The 25934-nt window shown below is 40.4% G+C and overlaps 1 protein-coding gene across 3 annotated transcripts in view; it reads left to right on the plus strand.

Annotated features, from left to right (window-relative positions):
• The window catches only part of Pid1 (phosphotyrosine interaction domain containing 1), a 233606-nt gene extending 207902 nt beyond the window's left edge, over positions 1 to 25704 (plus strand). For all 3 annotated transcript variants that reach the window (XM_070015432.1, XM_070015436.1, XM_070015435.1), the window contains exon 3: positions 22902 to 25704. In XM_070015432.1, the coding sequence (XP_069871533.1) occupies positions 22902 to 23378 (477 nt within the window). In that variant the 3' untranslated portion in view covers positions 23379 to 25704. The remainder of the gene's footprint in view (positions 1 to 22901) is intronic.
• The last annotated feature ends 230 nt before the right edge of the window (positions 25705 to 25934 follow it).

Here is a 25934-nt window from a genome sequence, read left to right on the forward strand (position 1 = left end):
TGTCATCTTTTACTAAGGCAACAATAATAAAGTGGTTTATTAGATAATTAGGTGCTTCTGGTAAAAAGGCAGTTCAATATCATGACACTGTAATGAAGCAAATTATTTCCGGAATTATCTGTGTTCTTTGTAGATGACCTTAAAAGAGTTCTTCCCTCTGAATTTAAAACAGCATGGATCTAGTGAGAAAGTTTCTTATTATCTTCTGAGTACAAGGAAATTAACCTTAGGATTTCAGATCCATTGAACACGGGAAGGAGCTTCGACAAGCATCTCTTCTAGCTGTCAGTTGTCTGAGCTACTAATTCTCAGTTACTAGGGAGCACAAAAGTTGTTGAATTTCATTTGGGTGACATTTATGGTATATATCTGATCATCTTGAGTTTCTTCACAATTCAGTAAATGTTCTTCACATAAATGTGCACTGGAGTGGCCTCCACCATTCTCTTCTGTGGTATTTGCATGGTTTTGGACATTCTGGCCAATGAAGTAATATAAAACAAAAATGAAGTATACATATTGAAAAGGATATAAGCATTATTTGTGGAAGGAAACTACAAAAAATAGGGTCAGAGAAATTGAGCAGGCCATTTACCAAGAAAGAAAGACAGACAAGGCAAGAAACAAAGAAGCAAACAAAAAACAAAAAAACAGGATAATATTTTCACCTGTCAGATTCATGAAGATGGCAAAATTGATGATTGACCTTATTGAAAAATACCCTTTATATGAAAAGAGCCTCATATATATAGCTGTTGTGACTAAAAATGAGCAAAATGTCTCTGAAAGGCAATCTAATATACATATCAAGCTCTTAAAATTGCTCATATTTCTGGATACTAAAGTTCTACTTCTAGCAATTTACTATAGTGGTGTCTCTTTTGACCTTACTAATCCCTTTGAGAACCTGATGGAAGTAATGAATCCACGCATAGAAAAATGCAAATGTACAATCAAATTTGTACTTAATTTCTCAGGATGCGTGGTGATAGCCAAACACCAGCACAATGACAGCACTTTATGATGCAGCTCTCGTGTGCATAGAATCCAAAAGATTGTCGCTTTAAGTATTGGAAAGCATCCATAAAGTTCGTGAAACTTCGTATTCAATATACTTTATGAGTAAAACTATAAAATAAAATGTACTATTTCAAAAAACAAAAAACTAAATACATATTGTGGTTTTCTTATATATTATTAGCTACTGCTGTCTGCCCTTTGTATTGACTTCTGCCCACTAGAGAGGTACATCCATAGAGCTGGCAAACATACATCCATGGAGCTGGCAAACTTCCGGCCCTTCCAGCCGTGCCTGCACTCCTGAAAGGGAGAGCTATGACTTATTCATGAGGGGAAAAAAATACCAGTTCTCCAAAAATCCAACTTCCCTGTCAATAGAGAACTGTGTTATTCAGAGCAGTTTCACACCAGGGCTATGATTTTGTGTTAGTTTTCCCCTTGTTCTTTCTGTTTTCTGCTATTCCCTCCCTCCTCTCTCTCTCTCTCTCTCTCTCTCTCTCTCTCTCTCTCTCTCTCTCTCTCTCTCTCTCTCTCTCTCTCTCTCTCTCTCTCTCTCGCTTCCTGCATGCCAAACATGCTCTCTCTCACTGACTCTCACCCTTACTCCCTGCTATTTCTTTAGGGAGTGAGGATTGGCAATAGCATTTGGATGGGGACAGGGAGGTAAGGAATTGTGGTCTTAAATACAGATGTTGATAATGTTCCTTCAAAAGGGACTTTTAGCTTGGGGGAGGTATCTGTGAATTAAGTCTACGTAAGCAATTTTTTGGTGAGGGGGATAAATCACTAGATCCTCTATTATAGTGCTAGAATTTATTTATCCTCACCCAACAAAAGCCTATGTTGAGTTATAAAGTAGCACTTGGGGTGATTAACAGAATTTATTGAGATGTAATCTGCCTCTGGGACTTTTACTGAAAAACAACATTGGCTTAAGTGACATTATATTGTCATACAGACAGATTTTGTTCTATATGTATCTGTCTGTCTTTACATCTGTCCCCTACCCCCTCTCTCTCTCGAGGTTGTATTATCGCTGCTTGAGGTAGCTCATAAAGATGTAGAACAGCATATGACAGCCAAAGTCATTCAAACACCTTTGTTTTGGCACTTGAGCCAATAGGGAGAAGTGTTTCAAGGCAGAAGTTACTTTGATTCCAGGAGGTGTCTAAGCAGCAGTTGAGAGCTTCAAACCCATCCTGTCTGTTGCTTTTCAGACAAGTGCCTTTGTTTCTCCTCTCTGAATGAGTGGTAACGGTATTTACTTATATTAAACCAATGAGGGTTTCATGAATTCCCATACTTAGAACATAAGTCACCCCTGGGCTGGGAAGGTGGCTCAGTGGTAGAGCATTTGCCTTGCATGCATGAGGCCCTGGGTTCGATTCCTCAGCACCACATAAGCAAAAAGAAAAAAGCCGGAAGTGGCGCTGTGGCTCAAGTGGTAGAGCACTAGCCTTGAGCTGAAGAGCTGAGGGACAGCGCCCAGGCCCAGAGTTCAGGCCCCACGACTGGACCCCCCCCCCAAAAAAAGAACATAAGTCACCCCTGATAATTAGTCCTTAGTAAATGTTCAACATTGTTATTCATTTCATAGCTTAGATGATACTTATAACTGGAAGTCTCTAATAAGCTTGTTAAAACTTAATTTCCTGGTGATAGGAAGCTTCATTTCTGTAAGTTTCCTTTTGTTTTTATTCCCTTCTTATTCTTGTTACATCATTACGTGGTGTGATACTGGCTTCCAGAGAAGAAATGTATGGTTTGTGTTGTTTTAACCCTATGGCAGAGTCAGGAGGACATGTCTGACGTGGTCTTACTGTCCAGACCTTTCATCTTGGTTTAGAAGAGAATGAGGGCAGATGGAAGCATCAACCAGAAAGAGACTGGACCATTCTTGGCACCAAGATAGTGTGTAGGCCCACGCGTCTACTGGGAGACCAGAGCTGGGAAGAACACTTTTTCCCCTCAACTTCTTTTTAACCCTTCATGGTTCTAGAATCCCACATGCTGAAGGTGGGGGCTGTGCCCTGGCTGTGACTGGGAGTGTTACCATCATGGCACAGGGCTGGACTACACACAGGAGCAACAGCCATGGTGAGCAAATGACAACCACCGAGGAAGAGCGCAGTGATGTCCAATGACATCAGATTGTGGTAAAACCAGGGTATTTAGAGCTCAGTGATATCCAATGATGACATCAGATTGTGGTAAAACCAGGGTATTTTTTCAGGGGTGGGGCTCCATCAATAACTTCTGTTCTCTTATTGAGAACTATTTTGTTCAGCAATCCCCATCGTAGGAGCTCTTGCCACTTTATTCAGGTGTAATGTAAGGTGAGAGTGATACTGTTTTTCAGGCAGGGGGAGAGGGCTAGAAGGTTTAAGTTTCATGAGCATTCAGAGTGAGTGGACATCGAGCAGTACATTCAATGGTTGAGACTGTTGGGACTTTCTCTGTGTTTGACCATCAAGATGGTTTCTTCAAATTGTAACTTTTATTTAGGTTTTTTATTTTTTATTTTTATTATTTTGGTCTAGGTCAAAATCTAACCAAGCGATCAAGTCTTCATAGTGACTCTTTTTATATCTCTCCTCTGAACTAGTCTTCTAGCTTTGGGAGGCTAAATTGAATCAATTTAGGAGTAAATTTAAAGGAGCAATTTTTTTATTATCTGGGGCTTTAATTGAGCTTTGATTTTTTTATTCTTTTTTTTCCTAAAGAAAATGTTAAGTCATATGAAAAAGAAATTTAGGTTTGTTCTCCATAATATATGGCTACATCTATAGTTTTTTTCCCCACTCTGTGTCTCTGTAAAATGAAAATCTGTTTGAGGAACTTATTTTGTGTCACTAAGTACATTCATTTCCAGTTCCCCAAACCTCCATTAAGAATACCAATATGTCAGCATCACAAAAACAACAGCATTTCAGAGGGAATGGGAAGTTAGTGGTAGGTCTTGGTCAGTGTATGGGTAATAAGCTTTGAGTTTTTGAGAAGATATAGCATTCCTTCAGCTCCTTTCTTTCTTATTTTTGTACTGAATCTATTTGCTAAAGATGAGAACCTGTTGCCTATCACAGTGTGGTTTCTGGTAGAGTTAGTGGGTTTTTCTATGGAAATATGTGAGCTTGCTCCAGGAACCAATTTTTTCCCCTTTAGCTCTTGGATTGCATTGCTGCCAGCCCAGATCAGAATGACTGTGGTCAGGGATGGGGCAGTATCAGGTTTGATCGGGGCTGTCAGCACTAGACTCAGGCAGCAAGGCCCTTCTTGTCACAGAATGATCCTTGCGAGTCACACACAGTCCTGTGATTGCACGCAGGGATTTTGCTGCTTGTGATTGACAGACAAGACTATGGGCAATGGCTCAGCAGAGCTGACCCATGAGAGAGGGTTCTGGGAAGGTAGTGAGCACCTTGGCTTGAGATCATGGCTGTTTAACTGAAGTTTCTTGCTGGGTCACTGAAGCAAACCATTGTCGTGATGTTTGTAAAAGGCAAGTTTCCTAAATGATGTTCTCCTGCCTTCAAACGTTGGACTCCTTGTTTTGTTACACAGCATAGCCAATGTATTGTTCATTTGTTAGACTCTGAGCATGCTCATGATCTGGTGCAAAACACTGTTCAGGAGTCAAATACAGGAACTACAAGGAATCCTGGGAAACAGAACAATGAGGCCATTTCCTGAAGGCTGAGGTGGTCTGTGCCCTTGAGGGATGATGAGCACAAAGGCTTATCAATAATTCCCTCCATATGTATGAGTCTGTGGGAGAGTGAAATCAAGCCTGCATTTATTTGTTTGTTTATTTGTTTATTTATTTATTTATTTATTTATTTAGATATCAGTCGTGGCGCTTGAATTCAGGGCCTGGACATTATCCCTGAGCTTTTGTGTTCAAGGCTAGCACTCTACCATTTAAGCTATAGCTATGTTTCTGGTATGATTGTGTGTGTGTGTGTGTGTGTGTGTGTGTGTGTGTGTGTGTGTGTGTGTGTGTGTGTTGCACTGAAGGTAAGAGTCAAAGAGTCTCATGAGGTTTCCTGCCTGGAATGGCTTTGAACTGTGCTCCTCAGATCTCAGCCTCCAGAGTAGCTAGGATTACAGGTGTGGGCCACTGGCAGGCACCCTGCCAGGCCTGCATTTCTAGACTACTTCTCTTCAAAGAGTTCACATAGTTGACTCAGTGTACTGAATCCCTGAATACACTGAATCACTGTTACAGAGTTTGAGAGCTGGCAAAAATTGAAGTCCATTGGAGATCTCTCTAAAGGAGGACAGAGAAGGGATAATCTGAGGAGGAAACTCAGGCAGGAGAGGCAGGCGGCCAGGCTGTGGAGGGCCTGCATGTCCCCTGGTAAGTTGGGTAGGGATGAATGGAGGGAGCTGGAGGCCACAGACTTTGTGCCTGAGGGACCATATATTCCTTTAAGTCCTCAGAGATTCATCATGTTAAACACCTCAGCATCCTTGTGGGGGTAGTGAGAGGACAAAAGCAAGAGCACCAACACATGAGGTCATTGGATGTGGTTGTTTTGTTATTGTTGTTTTTAGAAAGGCTAACTTATGGTCCCATAAAATAAACAGCAGGAATTGGAGGGAGAGGTAAAGGGGAGGGGAGTAGGCAAATAAAGAGAGAAATGGGGGAGAATACAGTCATAAATTAAAGGCATATCCTACAAAATTAAGGAAATGGAGGGAATACGTGGAGTTGGGAGGGAAAGGAGAGAATTACGGAAGGGGTGAAGCTGATCAAAATGCATCATATTCATATACTAGTTTATTGAATGATAACTCCTTTGTACTTAAAGATAATTTTTATTGTTGATCCATTCACCTACGGAAGGGCATCTGGGTTGGTTCTATATCTTAGCTATGGTGAATAATGCTACAATAAACATAGTTGTGCTGGTAGTTTTAGTGTGGCCTTATTTGTGGTGATTTGGTCATTTGGGCGCTGTCCTTGAGCTTCTTTTGCTCAGTACTCTTGAGCCACAGCTCCACTTCTGGCTTTTTCTGGGTAGTTTATCAGAGATAAGAGTCTCATGGACTTTCCTGCTCTAGCTGGCTTCAAACCATAATCCTCAGATCTCAGCATCTTGAGTATCTAGGATTACAAATGTGAGCCACATACACCCGGCTTAGATGTATCTTTAAACTTACTTTGTGTATGTGTGTGTGTGTGTGTGTGTGTGTGTGTGTGTGTGTGTGTGTGTGTGTGTGTGTGTAAGTGCATGCACATGTATGTCAATCTTGGGGCTTGAACTTAGAGTCTGGGCAATGTCCCTGAGCTGCTTTTACTTGAGGCTAACACTCATTCCATTGGGACACAAAAATGTTGAAGTTAAACCACAAAATAAATATTTTGCCCATGTTTATCTTTCTCATTTATATTCTGAACATATATGTGTGTATATGTCTTTTTCTTTCTCACATGCATTTATTCATTTATTCATGCATGCATGCATACACATAAACATAATTTCCTAATGATTTTACAGCAAATGTCAGGTCTGATGCTTTAATTTCACTCCTAGAAATTGCAATGTTCTCCTAACCACAGAAAAATGGACAGCACAGAAAATTAACACTGATACAACACTGTGATAGATACTGAGCATCTTGTAGGGGATTGCTGTACACTATTTATATTTTATCATGGTGCACTGAGGTACTTTATATCCAAGGGAAAGAAAGTAAAGGATGGTCAGGAGGAAATCTAGGTTCACATGGTTGCTCTCATTAGTGGCCTTTAATTCTCTATCTTTCTTAAGTCTTTAAAGTTTAACCAATGCCCCTCCTTTGGGACTGGCTCAGCTCTCCCACCAGGAGATGATTGGCAGACAGGTAACAAAAGGGTTGGCAGATCATCACAGGGTATCTTGTTGAGCCACTTCATTTTCATAGCTCTGCTAGATTTCTACACTGAACATTTATTTCGCTCCGCTTGTAATATACACGTGTCTTGTAGGGAAGAACTTTGAGCTGTGTAAAATCCAATTTCTCATCACACATGTCATCCCTAGTTTTTCACATCTACTCATGTTTCTTGCCTGAAGCCATATTCTTCTGTGGTTGAAGACAGTGATTTCTCATCTCATTGTCTTACACCTTCATTAGTTTGAATTCCATTAGATGGACCTTCTTTCCCCTACATTTAATTATTTTTCTATATCAACACTGACTCAGATTCTGATTCCAAAGGTTGTAATTGTTGCTCTTGTAATTAAGTTCAATTTTCAAGTTATCCCTGACTTAGCAAATAGGAATTCACTGAAATTGACACTGTCCTTTGAACAATTTCCTTTTCCTTTGGAGCATTTTCCTACTCTCTGGAGCACAGCACAGTTCCAGGATCATGTCAGACTTTTCCTATGTCAATGTGTCAACCCAGGAATCAACTCCCTCCAAGAGGACTGGGTGATACTTAGAAACCAAGATCTTTCCTTTCAATGTGCTATTGCTGTGGACATGAGCCTGTTCACAGGGCACTGGGCATGCTCAGAAATATACCTATGTTTGTACCATACGCATGTATACTCAAGCCTGTCTAGTATTGAGATCAGTGCCTATGTGCTTAAGCATATTGAAAACACAGAGCTCTTTAAAAAAATTGTCACAGGGTTCTGTCTAGATTTCTCCCTTCCCATATTTGAAGGTTCTTCTAACAGTAAGAAATCTAATTCTCAACATTTATGTTGTACCATCTTCCTTTAGCATATACGAAGCCAGGTGCAGAATTGCAACTATACTGTTGCTTTTGAAAAACAAACACAGTGGATACATTCAGTATTGGTTGACAGTTTCCTTTCTTTCGCCTGAGGACATATTTTCAAATCTTAGTTACTAGAATTTTTTGTCTGCTCTCCTTCTCTGTGGTTGTGTTTTCCATTTTCAATCCTGTGAGATACACTCTTTTTGGTTTCATTCCATATCACTTATTCTCCTTGTCCCTTTTGAATCTGTTCATTTTAGTTTCCATGATTCTAAGAGTCACAAAATATATCACTTGAAAAGTATTACACAGTGCTGGTGGCTCATGATTATAATCCTAGCTATTCAGGAGGTTGAGATCTGAGGATCATAGGTTTGAAGGCAGCCTGGGAAGAAAGGCCAAAAGACACTTACCTTTAGTCAGCAAAGTGGGGATGTGACTCGAGTGATAAGAGCACCAGACTTGAGTGAAAAAGCCAAACTTGAGGCCTCTTGCTCAAACCCCAATACGATCACCTACAAGCAAAAAACTGCATCACACCTCCATATTGTGTACCCCATAGTCACATGACCCTCATTTCCACCCCAGTTCCAACCCTGCCCCCCATGTAGACAACTGGTCTCTGTTCTTTATTTCTGTATTCAATTTTTCCCAAAGGAGCAGATACAGAAATGTAAATATTTTCACATTCCCTCCTTCTTGCTGAAACAAAATAGATGATAATTTTTAGCTTGTTTTCTTTTTCACATAACAATATAAGTCATCCCCTGGTCATTTATCTTCCACACATGCATCAGGACATTTTAGATAGAGAGTTTATTCCACTTACCCTCATGTGAGCGTGTAGTGCTCTTAAAAACATATTTTATAATTACAAATCATGCTACACTAGAGTGACTTGCAATTATGCATTTTTATATTTTTGATGTCTTTAGAGTAAATTCCCAGACATGGCTAGTCTAAAGGTATAAATAGTTTTTACTATATATTGACAATTTCCTTCCCAAAACACTGTTACTAATTTGCAATGCAACTTAGCTGTCTAGAAAATGCCCTCTTCTACTTATTGCTAATGGCACATGTGCCATACTTTAGATTCTCATTAGTCTGAGAGGTCAGAAAGGTACCTCAGTGTAGTTTCAATTTGCATTTTTCTAATTTCAAGTCACTATTTTAAATAAGAAGCAGTTAGGTTAGACTTAATGGAAGGATTTTTATTAAGTTCTCTGCAGGATAGGTTGGAACTATCATTGACAATGTTTCAAAACATATATAAAAACTTGCATCATAATTTTAAATAGTTATGAAATATGTAATTTCTAGTGTGTTTAAATACTGTAATATGAGCTAGGTTCTAGTGGCTCATGCTTGTAATTCTAGCTGAGGATCTGGTTCGATGCCAGTTTGAGCAGAAAAGTCCCCATGAGACTCTATCTCCAGTTAACCACTCAAAAACCAGAAGTGGAGCTGTGGCTCAAAGTGGCAGAGCACTAGCCTTGAGATAAAGAGCTCAGGCAGAGCACCTAGATCGTGAGTTCAACCCCACAACTGACAAAAAATAAATAAAATAAAATATGCAATAAAATTATAGCTAAAAGTACAATAATATTAATGTTCTTAATGTAATTAATCACTGTACTATTAAGTGTAATAGTTGATATGTTGTAAATACCAGGGTAGAATCTCTGAAAATATCATGAGATAGTTCTTCTCTAACAATCATAAATTGTATATTGTTCCCTTTCCTTCTTAAACTTTAATGTCTCTTCTGTTTCTTCCATAGAATGAAGACACCGTGTAAGTTATGCTCAAAAGTTTGTTACATATATACATACATCACCCTTTGAGAGACACAAAGGGTTAGATATTCAAATCAGAAATCTCATCCCATATAAATAATTGAGATTTTCAAAGTATTTCCTAAAACCCATGTGATTTTAAGTTTATATATTCTTCTGGTTTGAGTTATCCTTACAATTAATAGGAATCACGGTTGATCAGAACAGTGTAAGTTTATTTTGATAAATAATGATCAGTAGCAAGTAGTTTTTATTAGAAAAATAACTTAATGAAGTGGATGAGATGACTTTATTCATTGAAACTATAGTGACAAACTTGCTCTTTGCAGGCAGATATGAGATAGAATGCAGAAAATCTCCCTATACCTAACTCAGCTTCTATATTCATAAGATTATCATATAATGCTATATTCATGTAGTCTACCAGCCCTATTAAGCCCTTTCTGTTTATATTGGTACTCATTTACATGTGTATATGTTTACTTCTGTGCAATTTTAGCACATGTGTAGATTCATGTATCTACCCCAAAAGTGTTAAATGTATTTAACCATGCCATTTTGTTTTCCCTTATACACATATATACCACTGTCCTTCCCCTTAGCTCAGTCTCTGATCCCTGACAACTATATATATGTACACATAGACATGTACATGTATATGGTTTTGAGACTTGATTTTCCTTTATTGAGTATAATTCTCAGGAAGTCAGATCAAATTTTTGCATGTACCAAAAAGTTTACTCTTTTTAATTGTGACATGGTTTGAATAGAGTTTAGTGGCATGGAATTCCATTTCCTACCAAGCCATTTTAGCCATTTACCAGTAAAAAGTTAGCTGGACTGTTTCCAGTTTTTTGCTATTACAATAAAACTACTTTATGCATGTGAAAGGTTTTGTGTTAACGTGTCTTTGGTGCTTGAAATGCCTGGTAATTGCAGTTAGCTTCAGTGTTCCTTTCCTTTCTTGTATCCAGTCTTCCTTGACCACTTATTAAGAACACCAGACTTAGAATCAATAGATTTGTATGTTTAGTGTATTACCTTCAATCAAACAGTTTCTCAAATTATTCTTTCTAAATGTTTAATGCCGTATGTGTTTCTTTCCTAATGGGTTGTGTGCCACAGAAAATAAACGGGTAAAGTGCTACATGGACTAAAATTGGTGACATTTTTCACCTGCTACAGCCTTTGTTCCTTGAATCCATTCATCAGGATAACTCTCAAGCAGTGTGCTGGATATTGATTTATCATTTAGAGCCTTTTCTCATTGTGTACAGTTTAGGGCCTACGGTGCACTGCTGGCTTGCAGTCTCCATTTTCAGAATACTCTACAGATTAGAAAGCAGAGAGGGAGATATCAGACTTGTCATGAAATAAATTATTCTTGTGTCTCTGGGTAGAATAGTGCTAGGTGTGACCATACTCAGGCAAGCTCACTGGAAGAGACAACATGAGAGTATCTGGATTTCCATGTGGTATCATTTTTATTAAGTGACTTTGTCATCAGGGGCATCCTTCAATGCCTTCACGATAAATTGCTTCTGTCTTTGACAGTGACAGTGACAATATTTCCAAACTTCACACATCTCAAGGACCCAATTGACAGAACAAATTGCACGGAGGGAAGACAGCCTGATTAGTGCAAGATAGGATATAAAAATCAAGTCACTTTGCATCATTGGAACAAAGTTATAATATGCATAGCAGAGGTAGAACTGTCACGTAACTACCTAATGGTGAGAGTGTGTTATGGCTAAATGTACATCTCTAAATTAGAGTTAAAGACTCCATGCAATTATTCTCCAGTATCAGAGGTTCAATTAATTTATTCCCCTCATGATAAAAAGAAAATACATCTCCCAGTAACATTTTTATAAATGCACTTCTAGATTTTTATCAGCATAACTGAGGCAAATAATTGGGGGGAAATGTAAGCAATTATAATAAAAGTACCCTCAGTATTTATGGCTTTATGAAAAATATTGTAATAAATATTACTTAAGAAAGGGATTGCATAAATATACAGCACATTTAGGAAATCTGTATTCTGCTTCTAGCATTGCTGATATTGTTAAAAAGTATATATAATATCCTGGCCAAGCAGATAATAGGCAGAGACTTTGTGAGTTGTTTTCATGGGGAATGGTTGCCATTTTCCCTCTAATCTTTGTCTGGCTATAGGGTAACTGGATTTCCCATTTGTCTAGTGAAGCTGAAATGGGATAGGTCCTAGAATGGTAACTAAGACTCACTCCTTCACAGTTTTGATCTCCAACCATGTGCAAATGACTCACAAAAGTCCTTCAGGGTCGTGGACCTAGAGATGCTTTCCACAAGAAAGGGTGCCAGGCCTGCTGTGAGTTGAGGCTGGCCTTCATTTGAGGCGCTGCTTCTCTGAGGGATGTACAAGGCTCTGCGCACCACGGTGTTAGATTCTAAGACCCATATTGACAATATGACACCAGGGGCAGGGTAGGAGCCCTTGTAGCACGCATCACGTTTGCTCTCTGCAGTAGTGCATGCTTGCTTTGTAAAACAGCATTTCAGAGGATTTTAGGAATTTGAAATCTTAGTATTCCCTATGCATACTCTCACAACTATTCAGGCTAGCTTCTTCATTTAAATCGTGGGCTATGCAAGCACATTTCAGGTTAAGGACAGTTTAACTGGGGCTGGCTACATATCACTTTTAGAAGGTTTAATAAGCTTTGGTAGAATGTCACCTTTCCCAATCCCCCTTGGTCTCAGTATGAGCACTTAAAGGAATGGCTGGATAAATGATAGCTAAAACCAGAATGAAAGATGATAGGGTCAGATCCTCTTTAGGAAAGGGATAACAGCAGCAGAAAGAACCTTGACCCTGGGCCAGAGTAGTTATGCCTACCTCCTTTCCCCCCTCTACCCCACCCTCCAGTGATGGGCTGTGTAATTTGTGATAAGTAGCTTCAAATTTGGGGGCATTAGAATCACAGTGTCTGTAATAGGACATTATGTGTGCATATGTTTGTACATGCACATATATGTGTATTTATATATTTCTCTATTATCTGTCTGTATTATCTGTCTCTATTATCTGTAATCTATTGATCTATCTCTTATTGTCCAGTGTAACATGAAGTGAATCAGGTAGTAAATGAAGACTCTGCAGGACAGACTAAAGTATGGGCTGGCCAACCAAGAGAAAGGGCAAGTGCTAGCTTTCCCGGCAGGACCTGTCAGGCATTGAGAACTTGTGTTGCCACAGTGGAATGGAGCGTGATTCATGAATGGAGGGCTGGCTGGCAGGCTGGAAAACTCATGTTTGTGAAGGGGACATTCTGAAGACCCAGGTCTCTGCTGGTCTGACACCATTAGCCCTTTAGACTTTGTTCTCTGGGGACCCCTTTCCCTAGCTCCTCCATGTGTTATGGTACGCTACAGTAACCCCTAAACGCCTCTTCTGTCAGCGTTGGAAAAGCCCACTGGGGCTCCCAGCAATGTCTGTTTAGGGTGTCGGTATCTGCCAGGGAATGACACACAAGGGAAACTTTCCTTTTGGCTGTGTATTTCTCTCAGAGTGATTCAGTTGTACATTTCTTCCCTAGGGAAGATGGTGGTATTTACCACATGTTTCCAACCCATCATTACTCCTTCTGGAGACTTCTAGTCATCTTACAAGTCCCTTTGTTCCTACAGCCTAGGTGAGGGATGGCTTCTACAACAAATCTGGGCTTCCTTTTGGATAAATTCGGTGTTCACTGTCACTTGGTGGCTCCAGAAATTGCTCCTCTTAAGAAAGGGATGTTAAAGAAGGGACTCATTCAACTGGAGAACATTCACCTAGAGAGGCAGAAGAGCAGATTCACAGTGACCAGCCCTGACAGCGGGGCGTGGTGAGGTCGCACCAGAGTCCTGCGCTGTTCCTCCAGCATGCTGGACCTCCCTCCCAGGGGAGGGGGGAGGGAAGGTTCCCACAGGAGAACAACGCGGGGAGGAGGAGAGGCCTCTTTTTTTCACTCTAGTTCCTTTGAAAATCAAAGTCCTCCGGTTCATTTCTATTAGGTTAGGTTTTAATAGAGCCATGAAAATCGTTATAAATACTTTCCTATGCAGAAAAGTCACTTTTTAAAATTTTTATTTATTTTTTATTGTGGAAATACTGTACAGAGGGGTTACAATTAGATGGGCAAGATAATGAGTACATTTCTTATCAAGCATTGTAGCCTCCTCCTTCCCATCCCTTCCCAGCCTCCTCCCGCCCCCCTCCACAATTCCCCCCCCCCACCAAAGTGGTAAAGTTCATTTTCGACATAACAACTTGTACTTCTCATTGTTGCAACAGGTCCACCTGTATCCTTATTTAAACTACTTGTTTTTCCCCTTCCCCTCCACAAATTATACCGACATCAAATCCAGTGAAAGCAGGGGTTATACTGTGGGGGAGGGACATACAAAGCAACAAAGAAATAATCTTATAATTGCGTTAGAAACAAATGCATGAAAGAAAAAAACATTTGAATACATATCTTAGGGTTCATTTCCCTAACATCACCTTATCTAACCTTTTCTGCTTGACTCATACATATAATATACTAGATATTGCAAATAAGGGAAACCATGGGACCTATGTTTCTTTGGGCTTGGCTTACTTCACTTAATATAATTTAGAAAAAGTCACTTTTTAATAAACTCCACTGGTGTTTTTTCTGGGTCTGTTTAGGAAGATTTGATCGGAACCAGCTAGTTTTAATCAAGAAGAATCGGGCAGAAACTTTGCTAAGCAGACCTTGGCATTGGAGGGTGTGTGTCTGCCTCCTTTCTGGTGGACTCTTGTATTTGTCATCGATACTAGATGGGAATTGTGGTTGCTTGCAGCAAGTGCTTGGAGTGAATGCTGACCTCTTCACTGACACTGGGGAAGAATAGTAGAGTAATCCACTTTCAGCTCTTTTTTTTTTTTGTCAGTCATAGGACTTGAACTCAGGGCCTGTGTGCTGTCCCTGAGCAATTTTGCTCAACGCTAGCCTTCTGCCACTTTGATCTACAGCATTTTTGAGTGGTTTATTGGAGATGAGAATCTCATGGACTTTCCTGCCCCGGCTGGCTTAGAACCACCATCCTCAGAGCTCAGCCTCCTGAGTAGCTCAAATTATAGACATGAGCAACACTTATAGACATGAGCCTGGCAACACTTTCAGCTCTTTTCCATTTGCAGGTTTAGTAATACTGTACTTTGTAAAGTGGAGCTAATAGACTATTCAGAATTGTTACCAGAACAGGTGATTCCTCTGTGTGTTTATTTGCTCATGCAATATTGGGTATGAAATTTTCATCTTTTTCTAAGTTCTATAGTGTGTGTGTGTGTGTGTGTGTGTGTGTGTGTGTGTGTGTGTGTGTGTGTGTGTGTGTGTGTGTGTTGCGCGCGCACTTTACTGGAAGCTCAGGGTGTTTATAGAGTGTGGAGGATTATATCCATTGCACATCTCAGCACACATTGCTTGGGTTTTTCTATCTACCAACAGTGGTCATGTTAAAACTGGCATTTCCTCATCAATTATGAGAATAGTCATAGTTTTGCTAGTTCAAAGTACACTCTGGCCTTTCTTCTTTAGAGGGGATTAAAGAGATTACTTGGTGCAGATGAAGTCATGGCTGATGTGATCTGCTGAGGCTTGAGAATGACTAAGACATGGTTTCCACACTTCTTAAGGACAACAAAATTTACAGATGCCCAAATCCATTCTATGAAATGGCATAGTATCTACACAGAACCCACATACATCCTCCTGTGGCCTTCATAAAAATCTTTTATGTAAATTACTTATACGATTGTGGTACTTACAATGTGTATGTAAGCTACTTGAATCAAATTCATCCCAAGTGTGTTAATTTTTTTCCTGACTTCTCTCCCTTCTCCCTAATCCTTTGTAACACCCGTTGGTTTAATTATGCTCTTCTTATACATGTATGTATGTTAATTCGTCAGGATTACCCACTACAGCTAGGATGTCACAATGTCTCTAAAGGTCTAAAGATAAGAATAAAGAATAGATGGCTGAAAGAAGGTATCAACAATAAAAATGGTGCTCATCTAATAGCAAAGTGCTGTCTTTTGAGGCTCTTTCTTCTATGCAATTTTCTTCATAGATCATTAAAACATTGTTGAAATCCAACACTTTTCTGTCTAAGGTATGGATTTGTGCAAGCTTCTGACTGGTTGCACAACTGGCTGTGTCTCCTGTTTGAATGGAAAGCTGTGGAGTTGTTAGTGATGGCACTACTGCATTCTGATTCACAGAGTTGTCATTTAATTAAATGGGTACCTGACCTTTGCCATCAGATGTAACAATTATTATTCACATGTCTGCAGATACTTGTTAGTGGTGATTTGAGATGCCACACATTTGATAGTTACTGTGTTATTCTTGTGTTACTGGTGAAAGTGGGTCAAGAAATCACATCTATACATACTGTATTGTACCTCAGGGTTTTAAAATTATTTTTCTAAATACCTATACATTATTAAATAGTTTTAACTACTAGCTTATAAAAACATTTTGAGCTACTAATCTCTGTTGTATTCTTTGAAGCACACCTCTAAAATAAAACTTTATTTGCTTTAAAATGTTTAGTTTATGGATAATAAATATTTATAAGTAGAATTAACTTTTTTTCTAAGTTGTTGGAAGTTTTACTACTATGAAATTGCTTTCCTTTGGTGTTGAATCATCTGTGGCTTCTAATAAAAATTTCAAAAGTCCTTTTTAATTATACCATGATGTAAGTCCCTGTTTTCATTTTTAGAAAGAAACGTGTGTGTATGCACTTGTGTGTGTATGCATGCACATGAGGGAGAGAGAGAGAATGAGAGGGAGAGAGAGGGAAAGCTTAAAGGAGATCAAAGGACTGTCTTAGCCTCCAGGGCATTTTTTCCCTATCAAATATAAACAGTTATTTCCAGTTTCAGTGGAGAGGAAGAAGGAATATACTTCACACCAGGCATTCAAAGAACTTTCCTTTCCCTATGAGCTTTTTTAAAGATTATTTTTGGTCAGGAAATGTACACAATATAAAAATTACCATCTTTACCAATTTTGAGTCTAGATTTCAGTGGTTTTAAATGAATTCATGATGTGATGTAACTGTGGCCAATGTCCACCTCTATTAGTCTTTTTATCTTGTAGGACAGAAACCCCTCGAAACCCTTCACCCCTTACAAAGTAACTCCCCGTTCCCTTCCTACAACGCCCCTGGCCAACACCATTTTCTACCATTTCTCCTATTTTAAAAACTCCATATAAGTGAGATCGCAGTATTTGTCTTTTTGTGACTAGATTACTATGCTTAGCATCATGTCCTCAAAGTTTCTTCTTTTTGAAGGCTACATAAATATGCAAATAACTAAATAAGTTTGCATAAACAAATACATATAAAATGCATATATTTCCTATATATGTCTTGAAGGATGCTTGGGTTGACAAAGCATTGTAGTGTTATAATATTTCACTGAATCTGGGCATACAAATATCAAGATCCAGCTTTCAATTCTTTTGGGTACTATTCAGAACTACCCAGAACTGCTGAACCACTTGATAGTTTTGCTTTAATTAAAAAAAATAGCTTTCTTGCTGTTTGTTAGGGCTTAAGTTTAGGGTTTGTGCCCCTTAAATTTCACTGTGGTTAAGCGTTTGATTGCTGGGAAGGCATTGCTGGGAGGTGGTGGAAGTTTTGGACCCCTTTGGGAAGGTATGAAAAGACCAAGCCTGCCATTGTTCCTCCCCTGTGTCATTTCTCTCTTTTCCTGTTCAGGATGGGCCCCAGCCTCCCACAGGCACACAGGTGCCTGCCTGCCTCCCTTCACTGCCATCCACCATGCTTAGTGAGGAACACTAACGCAGTGCGTCCCAGTCCTGGCTTTGAACCGCCAAAACTTTAGGCCAAATAAACATCCTTTTCAAGATGTTACCTCTACCAGGATTTCCTTTACTGATGAAATGCTGATGAATAATTATAATATATATGGCATACACACCTTTCTTTTTTTTAATTTTTATTTATTTTTTATTGTGAAAATACTGTACAGAGGGGTTACAATTACATGGGCAAGATAATGAGTACATTTCTTATCAAGCATTGTAGCCTCCTCCTTTGTGGCTTTACCTCTTACCAAGAGCTTACAAGCATTCCAGTTTCTCCATTTTCTAGCCAACACCTTTTATTTTATTTATTTTGAAAGCCACCATGATGGTGGAATTGAGATGGCAACTCTTTTTAATTTGGCTTTTACTTTCCCTGATGATTAGTAATATTGAACATCTTTTCATGTGCCCCTTGGTCATTTGTATCTTTGAATTTTGTCTATGAAATATCTGTGAAAGTCTCTTGCCAATTTTTGTTTGATCTTTTTTTTTCTAAGAGCCTAGCTTGGATATCCTTGTTTCCCCACAGTTATTTGTTAAGAAAGACTGCCCCTTCCCCAGTGAATGGTTTTGTTGAAAATCACCCAACCAAGTATGGATTTAATTCTGAGTTCTCTTTTCCCCAGTGGCCTGTCTGTCTCAGACTATCTTTGAATCCCTCTAGTTAATTTTTCATTTCCATTACTGTACTTTCCAGCTCAAAAGCCTCTTTTACGCTTCTGTTTTAGGTTTTTGGTCACTTGTTGATAATTTCAGTTCTTCTTGACTTTCTCGGCATCCTTCTTTTTTTTTTTTTTTTTTTTTTTTGGGTTGGTTGTGGGGCCTGAACTCTGGGTCTGGACGCTGTCCCTCAGCTCTTCAGCTCAAGGCTAATGCTCTACCACTTGAACCATAGTGCCACTTCCGGCTTTTTTCTTTTTGCTTATGTGGTGCTGAGGAATCGAACCCAGGGCCTCAGGCATGCAAGGCAAGCGCTCTCCCACTCAGCTACCTTCCTAACCCCTCGGCATCTTTCTTTAGTTCTGTGATTATCTGTGTCTTAGTCTTTAGTGCCTAGTAGATCTGCCATTGCTTCGTTTGAGATATAGTTCCTGTGGATTCATTCCCCCATTGAATAGATCCTATTTTCCTGACTCTCTGCACTCGACAATTGCACATTTGAATCTAAGGATGTGGTAACTCTAGAAATCAGATCCTGACTTCCCAGGTCTTTGTGTTAGGGATTTATTTCGATGTGTATTTGTGTTACTGGTGTGAGCTATCACAACCCCAAGGGCCTGCCTGGGGTGCATACTTAGATTCTTATTGGACGGTTTTGAGCTTGTACTTTCACTATGAAGTTGTTTTTAATGCCTAGTCCTCAAATAGGAAATATAGAAAACAGCGTGGAGAAGAGGGAAGTGTTGCTCTTTAAATCCCCTGGCAGTATCTCACTTCAGCAGGAGAGAAAAATGGCTTGGAGCAATGAGACAGGTACAACAACAATGCGTCTTCCTTCTTTGTCTGAACCTCTGCTAGGAGGGGTGCCGTCAGAGCGCAGATTTCTGCAAGTGGGGTACAGGATCTTCCAGGGATATGCATGGAACCACCTGACACAAAACTAAGAGTGGGGACATGGGGGGGACTGGCACTCTGTCAAAGGCTGAGAAGGACCAACTTCACTGCAGTCTATCTCTTGAACTTTCCTTTGAAAGTTGCAAGCCTCCAAATTGTCACAACAGACAGATTCTACCAGTGCATGTGTTGTCAGGTAGGACTAGTGCTTTCTAGTCTACCATTTTCCCAGAATCATGTCTTCAACTTCGTATGCTTTGAAACTATTGAACACAAAATGTGAAGCCAGGAGTTCAAGGCCAGCCTGTGATACATACCAACACTGTCTGAAAAGAAAAAAAAGAGGAAACAAAGATGCTGTGAAACAGAAGGAAGTTATTCATTCATGCTACACCTTGATGAGCCTCTTAACTTTACTCTGAGAGAAACCAGACAAAGCGTCATATATGGTGTGATTTCAGTTGTATAAAACAGAAAATACCAACTTATATGGACAAGTAGGAGAGGAATAAGCTAGTGGGAGTGAGGTGGGTGGAGGTAGTGAACTGTTGGATGGGTTTAGGGTCTTCTTTGGGGGTGGTGACTGTAATATGGAACTGGGTAAAACATATAGTTGTTCAGAAGATTGCTTAGAGTACTGAATCACATGCTTTAAATGGTCCATTGTAGATGACATGAATTTCACTTCCATCCAGAGCAATAAAGCCACAAAAAAATAAAGAACTGTTTTATGTGTCTGAACAAAAGACAAGTTTTTAAAAAGCATTATTCCAGAAATCTATGTTATGTGTTTTCTCCTAAATACATCTTTGTCATCTGACTCTACCCTAGAGTAACACGGTGAGCTGATTGGCTGGTGGCTCTCTTTGGGGAATTGGGAGCATTTTCAACACCCATCATCTTTTCCCCTTCCACCTATGCTCAAGTATCTCAGTTTTATACTTGATTGTCATTGTCTCTTCCTCTCCTGATGCACACCACCCCTGCCGTCTGCCTGCGTTCCTGCTATTTGTTGGTCTTCCCCTTCCCTCTTTGTGACATACGAAAACAATTCTTCTGCACTCCGGTGTCTACAAATGGACTGGCTGTGCATCAGGAGCAGCAGAAGCTCAATTGCTCAGATGATACACAAGCCCTCTCTCGCTGCCGACCACTCCAGTGCGTTGGCCCAGTGGCCAGTCAAGGTGGAGAGGCCAGTTTCCTAAACCAGTCGATGCTTGGCTGAATACGCTTAGCTGTTCCCACTTCCCTTCTGCTTTGTCTCTTTTTGGATCGCTGCACTCATCCCCAGCTGTAGAGACCTGTTGCCTGGAAATCCAGAGACTCCACCCCCCTCTCTGAGGTCTTCTGCTCTTGGGGCACCTTCCTTCCCTCTGCTGAATGTTCCATGTTCATTACTGTGGCCCATTCATGCCCTCTCCTTGGTCCATCTTACTTCCTTCTTCTTCATATCTGTGGGTGCTCAGCCAGAGGTTTGTGTAGAACCACTTTACCTGGTAAGTAAACAGTGGAGTGAGGATTTAAAATTGTGTTTTGCTTGCCTACAAGACTGCTCTAAGTGACTGTACAGTCCAGGTTGACTTTCAATTCATGACCCTCAGGAGTGCTGGTGTTACAGGTGTGCATGGCCATCTCTGACAAACAAACACATCTTTAAAAGAAAACTCTGGGCCTGAGCGCTGTCCCTGCGCTCTTCAGCTCAAGGCGAACGCTCTACCACTTGAGCCACAGCGCCACTTCCATATCTGAGTCAAGCAGAAAAGGTCAGATAAGTTGATGTTAGACGAAATGAACCCCAAGATAAGTATTCAAATGCTTTTTTTTCTCTTTCAGGCAATTGTTTCTAACACATTTATAAGATGAGTTCTATGTTGCTTTGTCTGTCCCTTCCTCGTGGTATACCTGCTTTCACTGTATTTGATGTTGGTATAATTTGTGGAGGGGAAGGGAAAAAACAAATAGGAATACAGGTGGACCCATTGGAACAAGGAGATGTTCGAAAACGAACTTTACAACTTTGGTGAAGGTGGGAGGAGGATCGAGTGGGGGGAGGTGGGGGAGGATGGGAAGGGATAGGAAGGGAAAACAAAGAGGAGGCAACAATGCTTGATAAGGAATGTACTCATTATCTTGCTCATGTAATTGAAACTCCTCTGTACAGTATTTTCACAATAAAAAAAAATCTGTCCCCAAATAAAAGAAATATGTAGCTAACATTTGTTGCAGAGATACCTAAACTACAAAAGAATACCTATCCCCAAAGTGTCCTAAATGTTTGATATGCAACCTTCAAAGATTTACTAAACATAGACATTAATTTGGACTCACAGTAACCAAATAGCCTGTCTCAGTTACCCTCGCTTGGGTAGACTTTTCCCCTCTTCACCTTCAGAGCATCTATTGTAAACTTGATTATATATAATTTCATATTATTTCTTAACTGATCTTTTAGATTTTATCTATTAATGTCTACTTTTCATTCTATCTTTTGATAAATAAAAAAGATACATACCTTCTTGGCATATCATAAACAATCTATATTCACTATTATTGTTGATATTGATGTGATTATGTTAGCCTTCACACTGCCTGTCTAGCTAGTCAATAAGCCAGCCTGCTAGTCTTATCTCTTCCTTTCAGTAATTCTCACATAGCCAACTCAGTGCCGCTCATCCATTGGGAAATTGTTTGAGTGGGAAGTAACGAGGCCTTGCTTCATCTTAAAAAAAGATTATCTCAGGAAGGAAAACAATCAGGCTTTAGGCTATGATTTAAAGAGAGCATTCTTTGTGTCCTTGGCATTAGCTAGGAGCAAGCAGCCTAACTGAAATCAAATGGAAAGATTTCAAAAGAGGACCCAGCGAGGAGATAAATGTAATAAAAGTTTTGTTTTTCAGATTCTGTTCCCTTTTGATTCCTTGTTATCATTAAATTCTCTGCATGTTGAGTTGAAAATAAACTTTCAGTGACCTTACGATTTTTAAAGAAATGCCAAATCAAACAAAAGATTCTAATCACTCATTTTTAATTTAAGAGGAGGCAGGGAAGGATGACTAGTTCTCTACATCTTAGATTTTTAAAAACCCAAGTCTATTTAAAAAACTTCTGCTACATTTATGAAGTAGGGACGTTGTTAAGGAGAACGGTAGGAATTTTGAGAGCCGTGGACAAGATGAATCCTCTGTGCATCTCCAGTGGGATTCTGCAAATGTTAAAGAACACGGGCTCAGTTCCTTGAAGCACTATCCACCAAAGCTAAGGTATAGAATCAGCCCAGAGGCCCCTCAGTGGACAAATGGATCAAGAAAATGTGGTGAATATTCACAATGGAATTTCACTCATGTGTTAGAAGGAATGGTATTGTACCTTTTGTAGAGAAATGGCAAGACCTGGAAAACAATCATGTTAGGTGCTCAGCGAGACAGAGGATGCAAGTTCTCCTCTATATGTGGAAGCTAAAATTTTGTTTATGAACGTGTAAGTAAATATATTGGTGCAATTGTCTACAAATGTATTAACTGAAGTATGTATGATAGACTCGGGGGAGAACTCCAGTAGTGTAATTTCTTAGAAAGGCAAAGTTCAACGAAATAAACCCTGGGAAGCGGGTACTTGAACGGGGTTGGGGCTGGGATCAAAGGGAAAGGAGTCCATGAGTGAAGGAGAGAAGAGGGGCAGAGCTCAATGTACATCCTATAAAATTAAGTGAAAGAGGAATGGGGAGGGAAGGGGGGGCGAGAACGTGGAAAGGGGTGGCAGTGACCAAGATGTACCACCCTCACAAACCTCTTTGTAACGTGGCAACTCCTTTGTAGGACTGCTTAAAGATAATTTAGCAAAAGGAACTGAGACCAAGAGAATCCAGAGCCTCTGGCTGGCTAACCTCTCCCCTGGCTTCCTGTCTCCCGCCCGCAGGTCACCTACCTGGGCAAGGTGTCCACCACAGGCATGCAGTTTTTGTCTGGCTGCACGGAGAAGCCAGTCATTGAGCTCTGGAAGAGGCACACGCTGGCCCGAGAGGATGTGTTCCCAGCCAACGCCCTCCTGGAGATCCGCCCTTTCCAAGTGTGGCTGCATCACCTCGACCCCAAGGGCGACACCACGGTCCACATGGATACCTTTCAGGTGGCCCGCATCGCCTACTGCACGGCCGACCACAATGTGAGCCCCAACATCTTCGCCTGGGTTTACAGGGAGATCAACGATGACCTGTCCTACCAGATGGACTGCCACGCCGTGGAGTGCGAGAGCAAGCTGGAGGCCAAGAAGCTGGCCCACGCCATGATGGAGGCCTTCAGGAAGACGTTCCATAGTATGAAGAGCGACGGGCGGATCCACAGGAACAGCTCCTCCGAAGAGGTCTCCCAGGAATTGGAATCGGATGACGGCTGAGAGGGGGGAGGGGGGACTGGAGGTTGCCCCAGCCAAGGCTTCCAGAGGCTTCGCCAGATACTCGACCATTCAAATTAGGGATGAAAGGACTGCCACTCTCCGGGCCCCACCCATGCTTGTTAAATTCCGAAGAGCAATTCTCAATCTAAAGAAATGTATCATTAAAGTGTAATTATGTGACATTGCAATCTGCTGCTGCTGTGACTGAGAGGAGGACGGGAGGGGAGTAGTGGGGGATGGAAGGTTCTAGTATTCTCTTCCTCCTGGTGGGTTTTTTTTTCCTTCTATGCCAACACCTTCTCAGGGGAGATTTCTATGCCAGTTTTCACCACTGTCAGGCAGAGACTCCGTGGCTTTGATTTGCAGGACCATTCCAGTCTGCCTTAGGGAATCCAACAGCACCTTTGAGGTAGCTTCAGATGGAGGGAGAGATGGACAGAGGGAGGCCCAGGGTGTTGATGCCCATGAGGAGGCCGCAGTTGGGAGGGGACACCCCGGAATGACCGAGAGCTCTTCTCCGCTGGTGGCATGTCGTAGACTGTCTCCTCACTACGTGAATCAGCACAGTCCTTATTGAGCTTTACGACTAACAACCCAGTAGTCGGCAGTTAATTCGCAGTTTGAGATAATGCGTTTATTTACATGAGTATATCAAGTAGTACCTTGTATCGTATTGTAGTCTCTTCATCTATTTCCTTGGAATACTTGCATCTACTAATGATCTCCTCTCTCCTGCTGCAACATCCATCTTTGTTTCCCTTTCTGGTGTCCCTAGAGAGATGATCCTCCACACACAATGCAGGACACCAAAAGGGAAGAAAATAACTGAGCAAGCAAAAGAAATGACAAACAAATCAACTAGGACAACAACACAAGAAACCCCAGAAAGAGGGAAGGCGTAATCAGACTCTACCAAGGCTGGACGTAACTCAGCCCTTGGTGACTTTATGACCATTTCCTTAGGTAATGGCCCAATTGGAGGAATTCTGTAAGACAAGCTTTGGACGGTCCCTTCCTTAGTAAGGCATTTGAGTTGGGAATGAATTAGAGAAACTCAGCTCGTCTAAAAAAGCTCATACCCATCTTCCACCTCAAGGGAAATCTTCTTATTTTAAATCTTAGAGTCAGAAATATGTGATTATTTGTGGTTTCAAAGGAGAAATACTAAAATGATTTCTCACTAAGGCATCCTGAGGTTTCTCAGTTTCACCGACCTTTAAATACCATAGAGTCGACATGGAATGAAATTGAGAGTGCTTGTTAAAATGCATACATTTAAGGCTGAAGGTATATGATTCTGTTCCCATGTAATACTGCTCCTTTATAAAAGTCTCTTTGTACTCCTGGTCATGTTAGGACGCTCAGATGCCTTAGAAGCCTTAAATGAGAGCTAACCCGATGCAGAGAGCAATGGTGTCGGCATTTGGTCTGTGTACCTATGTGTCTGTGTATGTGTTTGTGTGTATATGTGTGTCCTCATGTGTGGACCCAGTTTTCAGGCATGTACAGTAAGCATGGAATCACTGAGGAAGATTCTCCTGCCTCCTGAAGTTGTGCTTGTTGCTTTATGACATATGTAAACTATTATTTAGCATAAATGCATTCATTCTTTAATAAAAATATGTTTGCATTAATAAAGCCGAGGAGTTTCATATTGGATGTGTGCTTCCTTCGTTCAGGCAATGCAAAATAGGTCTAACAGAGTATGCAGTGTTCTTCTACTTAAGAGTTTTATGAAACTTGGTCCCCAATAATTCATTCCTTGATTGATTGCGTCTAAAAGTCTTCCGTGTATTTTGAATGGCTGCCCCTAGGCTGAGATGGAAACATCAACAATTGAAGTTGTTAAGTGTGATGAACTTATTTCAGGGGTGAATCTCCCGAACATTATTGGAAATAATAACTATTTATAAAACTATACATCTTTGGAGAGCCCACACTTAAATCTTAAGAGGTAAGCGCTGAGTACTTCCTTCTGAAGAGACTCAGTAAAAAAAAAAATGCTTCATGCAGGCCCTGCTTCCCTAAATGACCCCATTAATCAAGCAAGGCTGGTGGCCATGGTGTGTTCCGAGATGCCCTGGAATCCATAACAAGTATAAAGGCTTGTAAAGAGAAAATATGGGTGCTTGCTAAAGACATGAACACTTGTAAGACCTACTATCAACATGTTCTGATTGAGTGGCATTTGTCTCCAGTTGAATCTCTCTCCATTTCAGTTGCACTCTATTATCCTTGAATATATATGGAAGAAGGAGAAAGGGAGGGAAGGAAGACAGGAAGTGGGAGGAGAAGGAAGATGAAGGAGAAAAAGAAGGGGAAGGAGGTAGAAGAGGAGGAAGAGAAGAAAGAGAAAATCAAGCCAGCAAACATCTCAAAACAATGCCATTTTCCTGACTAAAATTTAAGCTGAATCCTAAGTGCATTTATGGTCCTTTATCACAAAAGTCTTCTGCTAGTATTTTTTTGAGGTTCTAAGAATGAGATGCTAAGTGGCTCAAGTAATATTGGCCTGAGATTCTGTGTGGGATGATGGGTAAGCAGTCAAACAATAAA

The sequence above is a fragment of the Dipodomys merriami genome, unplaced genomic scaffold, assembly GCF_024711535.1.
Source record: "Dipodomys merriami isolate MVZ:Mamm:240054 unplaced genomic scaffold, mDipMer1.0.p SCAF_1, whole genome shotgun sequence".
Taxonomy (NCBI): domain Eukaryota; kingdom Metazoa; phylum Chordata; class Mammalia; order Rodentia; family Heteromyidae; genus Dipodomys; species Dipodomys merriami.